At 50.0% G+C, this 6,245-nt stretch overlaps 1 protein-coding gene across 1 annotated transcript in view; it reads left to right on the top strand.

Annotated features, from left to right (window-relative positions):
* The first annotated feature begins 2,486 nt into the window (after positions 1–2,486).
* Positions 2,487–6,245, top strand: part of SCD5 (stearoyl-CoA desaturase 5) — a 69,324-nt gene continuing 65,565 nt past the window's right edge. Inside the window, exon 1 of the mRNA XM_034772446.1 lies at positions 2,487–3,041. Coding sequence (XP_034628337.1) covers positions 2,813–3,041 — 229 coding nt within the window. The 5' untranslated portion in view covers positions 2,487–2,812. The remainder of the gene's footprint in view (positions 3,042–6,245) is intronic.

The following is a 6,245-nucleotide window of genomic DNA, read 5'->3' as shown; positions in this document are numbered from 1 at the left end:
GCTGGCTTATCCATGGAAGTAGGGGGCATCATGGCCCTGAGCAAGGACTGCGGGATTTGGGCCTTTAGGGTGGAATTCACCCCTGTGCAGAGACCTAGGTCTTGTTTTGCCTCTCTGCAGAGCAGTGAATAATTATGAAGCGTAGAGCCCAATCCTTGCAAAAAGGGGATTTTTGGGAAGGAGTAGGACAGCAACTTAAATCTGCTGTAGGTCACTGCACTTTGGAGCAGGACCCACTCAGACAAGATGGCCATGGGCATCAGCCAGTGTGACTGGTGCAGCCCCAATGCAGCGACACTTACTTCCATCAAGTGCGGCTCACTCCCTTTAGCTGCAGTCAAACCCACCTATGGGGGCATCTCTTTGGCCCAGCACTTGATGGCATACGCTGGGATTTCCCAACAAGGGATTCAACTTGCCACCCACTGACAATAAAACCGAGGTGGAGACATTTTTCACAGAAACCTTCCCCCCTCCACTAAAAGAAAAAAAGGAAACAATCATCACTAGCTGCTGTTGTTTTACTTTTGATGGAATATATGGGTCCAAAACATCAAAGGTGTTAGCATGATCCTGTGACATTAAACAAGGTTCAGGGTTTGGTATACAGAGACCTCAGCCTGCTTGGTACCATCACCAAGACACCACTAAAAATCCCTTTTACCTTTTATTAAAGATACCCGAAGAAAACAGAAGCCAGTTTGAATGCATTTGAAATGCACACTATTAAATAAGGCTTTTCTTTTGAACAACATTCTTTGTTCTCTTTCCCTTTAGCTGGAGAGAGTTTTTAGCAGGAAACCCCTCTGAGAGGGTATTGGAGAGGGTACGAACTGTCCTTTTGGGGAAAAGAGAAAACATTAGTGGCGATAGGCTGGAGTCCATTTCCTAGAAGACAAATCCAGACAAACGCACACCAAAGGGGGGGAAAAAAGAGAACAGTAAAGACAGAAAATGCAGTTTTTGTCTCCAATATTGACTCTTATTGCTGGAAAACACAGGCCCAGCACATGGTCTGATCAGCACCTCTGAGACCTGGCAAACTCATACCAGCAGTGGGCTGTTTAGGGCATTGCATTAAGCTGCCTCTCTGGTCACCAGTAACAACAGCGTTGCTAAATATACAGTCTTGGCTTGCTAAGCCAGGCTCTTATTAGACAGGAGGAAAAAGGAGAGGGCTAAGAAAGAAAAGTAATAAGGTGGGAAGGAAAAGGGCACGTGGAGTAGACGGGGGACACAACACAGTCTCACATCCCAGGTAGTATTTGGGATTTAGTTGGAGGTAGTGGAGATGGTGATGTCATCTGGCCCAGCTGGCTCAGAACATCTCTCAAGATTAGGATGAAGAGGGGCTGGGGACCCAGGAGACAGTGGGGGTGGCAGCCATGACAGTGAAGCTCACTCCTTCCTCTTCTGTCATCTTTCAGTCAGCTAGCATCGGGGTAGCCAGCTTTCCTTCCAAGTCTCTTTATGAGGGCCCTAAAGGGGAGCTGTGGATTCCCTCATTATTTGGTTCACCAATTAGACCTAATTTTCACCACCAATTTTGGTTCACTGATTTCTGGTCCCACATGTCTCTTGTTTACCAGGCATGATCTTAACACCAGCCGTGGCTCCTTTCCCCATCAGCGTGCATTGTTATAGCTTATCGGGACACCTTATGCACCTATAGCCACTTTCCCACCATTTTTACAGTGAGCTCACAACAAGAGTCAAGGTGGGAGGCCCATTTATCAGCAGATCGCCCATAACATTGTTAACAGTCTGGTTACTGCACATTCATTGCAGGCAGCAAGGCTGCAAATAGATCACTCAACAGTTCAATGCATTGAAAAACTGCCCTCTCCCTGTGGTATCTGAGGGATAGCTCAGTGGTTTGAGCATTGGCCTGCTAAACCCCAAATTGTGAGTTCAATCTTTGAGGGGGCCATTTAGGGATCTGGGGCAAAAATCTGTCTGGGGATTGGTCCTGCTTTGAGCAGGGGGTTGGACTAGATGACCTCCTGAGGTCCCTTCTAACTCTGGGTCTCTATGAGTAATCATTAAGGGGCCTGATTTTCCAGTGGGAGCCGGATTGGGCCCTCAATCCTGTTTAGAGCAGGGATTTTCAATTGATGTTCAATTATATGTCCTTTGACAGCAATTGATATTAAGCAGGCACCGTTGTGCTGAAGGAGTGCAGGCTGATTTGGTGCATGGAGGGGTTTTCCCCCATCAAGTGAGGGCCTATTAAGAGGGCTCAGCACCCTCACAAAAGCTTGGCTGCCTTTGGGGAGGACTAGTTGCATCGGGCCACCGCTTCTGCTTCAATCCCGCCCTCTCAGTGTTTGCATTCCGTTTGCGTGTGCGGGGGACTATTCAGTCTAGCCAATATGTGGCAACAGCGGCCAGAGCCGCTCTCTTGAAGAGCCCCACGTGTAGTGCTGATTGGCTGTAGCTATGCAGGTCTGTCTTTCACTCTCCTTTTCTCTTTCCCCCTCCCCCCCTTTTTTTTTCTTCCCTCTGTTGCTGTGCGGAGTTCAGCCTTGGCACGGCAGGAGCATCATGGATGAGATGCTAGCAACAGATGCTGTGCGCCAGGACTTGCATTCGTAGGGTTCATTGAAAACTGGTCTGGAGGGGATAGAAGGGGGGGGAAATCCCCAAACCTAACAAGAAGAACACTCGTCATCCGTTATAATAAATCATCAACCCTCCAAGCAAGCAACTACTCCCCTTCGCTGGCTGGCTGGTAGCTGCTCTCAGACCCTGGTCTGTGGGGTACCGCACAAGCTCGGGCGCATAAGCGCACGCAGACCTCGCTTTCTTAGCTATGTCGGGCCCGGGAGCCGGCTGTGCAGTGGATGGAGAGACAAGCAGCCCCTTCTGTGAGGGGAGAGAAGAAAGCCCGTTAGCATCAAAAGCCGAGAGCAGCGAGGGGAGCGCCAGAGATCGCCAGCAGATTGTCTGGAGGAATGTCGTCCTAATGACACTGCTTCACATCGGCGCTGTCTACTCCCTCTGCCTCATCCCCAAGGCCCAGCTGCTTACTTTGATCTGGGGTGAGTCCCGCTTTGTTATCCCCTGGGAGGAGACATCGCCTTTCTGTGGGGGGTGCGGGCGGGCTTGTTTCTGAAGGCTGGATTAGTCCTGTGTTCACGACTGTGCTTTAAAACTGGAAGGCGGGGGAGGTCGCACAATGGAGCCTAATATTTCAAAGTCCTCTTTGAGCTCGAATCATTCCATTCAGCTCCTCTGCTGCGTGATTTGCACCCTAGGGCGAAAGGATGGTAAACCACCCAGGACTTCCCCCACGAGCGACAGGATCAGAATTGTTCCCGTGCTGGAGGGGGGTGGGGTGGGAAAACAGAAACAGTCAGATTAGAAACTTCATCTCTCTCAATCGATGAGGACATCAATTGGCTGTTTTCAAGCACCTTCCCACAGGAGATGGTCTTGTCTGGTCCCTGCCCCTGTCTCCCAGCTCCTGGTAATTTTGACTCATTACTGAACCAATAGCTCACAGCATTCTCAATGAAACAACAGGGGAGAGGGGGAGATGAAATCTCACGTAAGGGCCTGATCTTGTGAGGGGCTGAAGTCAATGGGAGTTGAGGGCGCTCAGTACCTAGCAGGATCAGACCCCAGCAGCCTAAAATGCTTCCCACTCTAATTCTTTGCTTCAGATACAGTCCAGGCTGTCGTTACTTTTTCTCCTTATGGGCTCTACTTCCCCAGCCTCTTCCCCCTTTTAATGCCTGTACGCGTAGATGCTATTTGCCTGCTTACATATCCCTAGAGTCGCTATCAAAGAATCCCCCGGGGTGTCTGTCATGTGTGCCCCTGGCATAAAGCAAACCTGCTGGAGATATGCTGAACAGGGCTCCCCGCTTCTTCTCCCCAGCTCCGGCTGGGGCAGTGTGGCATGCACCAGGGGCTTTGGGGGGCAGCCATGACTTAGGGCTGCAGCCCATGGGTACGTCAGCATAGCAACTTCTGTTGGCCCTTTTCCCCCGGGGTTAGCTGAGACAAAGGACGCAGCCCCTGCTAAGTGAGTGCGTGCAGGTCAACCCCTCTGTGGGGGGGGACGTCTGATTTTTTTTTTTTTTTTTAGAAAGCCCATTAGGGACCAAAGCGCAATCCCAACATGCCTTGTGCTGCGGCCAAGTGTCCAGCCCCCTGAAACACACACAAGACTTGCTTCTGATGCTTACCACAAGTGCCACTGAATCTGATGGGAGTTGAAGGGGTTTGACGCCACCCAGGCCCAGGCCCATAAGTAAAGATGTATAGAGTTAGTGCATGCTGGGAATGTGGAGCCCTTCCACTCCCTGTTTGGTTCGGAGGAGCTGTGTGTTGACACACTGGTTTGCATAACACATGGTATGCAGGGAATGGTGCTTAATTCCAAGGCCCTCAGGTTCCCAACCGCCTCCCTCCCTCCACTCCAACCCCCCTCCCTCACATATATTCACTACTATACTGGTACTCGCTGTGTTCCTTAATGACAATTATAAGGGCTCTTTGCACTTCCATCCGACCGCTCATCAGAGCCTCTCTAAGCATGCTGTTAGCCCAGAGCTACAGAAGGGGAAACTGAGGCACAGGGAGGTTGTCACACTCTGAGTGTTAGAGTAGGGAGTGGAACACAGGTCTCCGGGCTCCCACTTGCTAGCTCTAGCCTTTTACTCTTCTGCCTTAAAAGAAATGATTGTGCAACTTGAAAGCCACAAGTGTGTGAGCAGGAGTGGCACGGGATGGTACAGGCCGGAGGGAGGTGGAGGGGGTGATACAGGCTCTAGATCTAGACCATGTTCATCAGAAGTTGCTCTGTCTCCTTCCTGAATTCCAGGTTTGCTTTTAAGAGCAGTCGTAGAGAGATCTCAGCCGGGTGAGAGCATTCAGGCTGGCAGGACAATAAAAGGGGATGAAAGCTCAAGTCAATGGGTGGCATGCCCGAGATCACTTATTCACTGACTCTTTAAAAATCCTGCACCCCAATCTGGGTCTATGCTGGTTATGTACTAGGTATGTAGCTTGTGAACCTTGTAACCGATGCTTGTAATCTCTCATAACTCAAGCCTGACCCTTTCCCTCTTAACCTGTGCAAATTTGATTTTAAACATTAGCTTTAATAAAATGTTTAAATGTGTTCAATGTCTGGCACCTCCTTCTGGGGAGGAGGTGCTTGCACTCCCCTCATATGCAGGTGGGGGAGGGGTGAGCATTTGCTCTGATAGCCCTTTTCTGTCTCTAACCACTCGGATCCCAGCGAAGGTCATATCCTGCAGGCAGCAAGATGAGCAAGCCACACCCACTCCCACACTATCTGAAGTCTCTCATGGAATGTCTACATTACAATTAGACGCCCGCAGCTGGCCCGTGCCAGCAGGCTCGGGCGAAGGGGCTGTAATTTAATTGTGGTGTAGATGTTTTGAGTTGGGCTGCAGCCCGAGCTCTGGGACACTCCCCCTTGCAGGTCCTAGAGCCCGAGCTCCAGCCCGAGTCTGAACATCTACAGCACAATTAAACAGCCGTGAACCCGAGTCAGCTAGTGTCTACCTGCAGTGTGACACTCAGTAGAGGCCTCCCCATCCCCAACCACCCATTTCAATATAGGGAAGAGAAGGCCAGGGCAGAGGAGGGTTCGAACCTGACCTGGGTTTTTTTGTCAGTGTAACACATCTCTACTTCAGATCCATTATTCCAAAACCGGCCCACTAGGACTGCCAGCTCCATCGGCAGAGCATTGGTTCAAAGGATACACAACGAAGAGGCCTTGTTAGTCCTGTATCTTTTAAAAGAAACACCCTCTACCCCTCCAGTGTTCGCAAGAGGGGGCCTATATCTGAGACTGAGCGCTGCTAGGACAGCATCACTGAGACATATAAAGTTTTCTAGATGAAGGTGTTCTCCATGCTTGTGTCTTTCAAAGACAGATTCTGTATCCCTCACAAATCATAGAAGCCTCATTATGTCTGTTACCTTGGACACCCGTTTGTGGTTTCTGTGCTGAGTCGGCTGTCTGTGGCCTTGATTACCATTGATTGCAATCTCCCCCCGCCCCATTCCCGCTTCCTTTTAATAATTCCCAGAGAGTTTTGTCCGATTATTCTTCCCTCTGCCACATTTCCCAAGTCTCTAAATGGGTATTTTAATGGCTGGCCCTCCTCTTTCCAGAGGTGGTTGTGTTTTGAGACTGGAGGGTATATCAAATCTAAATCTAAATCGAAAGCCAACACTAGCGCTGTTGGATATAGATCTTG

The sequence above is a fragment of the Trachemys scripta genome, chromosome 5, assembly GCF_013100865.1.
Source record: "Trachemys scripta elegans isolate TJP31775 chromosome 5, CAS_Tse_1.0, whole genome shotgun sequence".
NCBI classification, from domain to species: domain Eukaryota; kingdom Metazoa; phylum Chordata; order Testudines; family Emydidae; genus Trachemys; species Trachemys scripta.
This window is presented reverse-complemented; position numbering and strand designations above follow the sequence as displayed.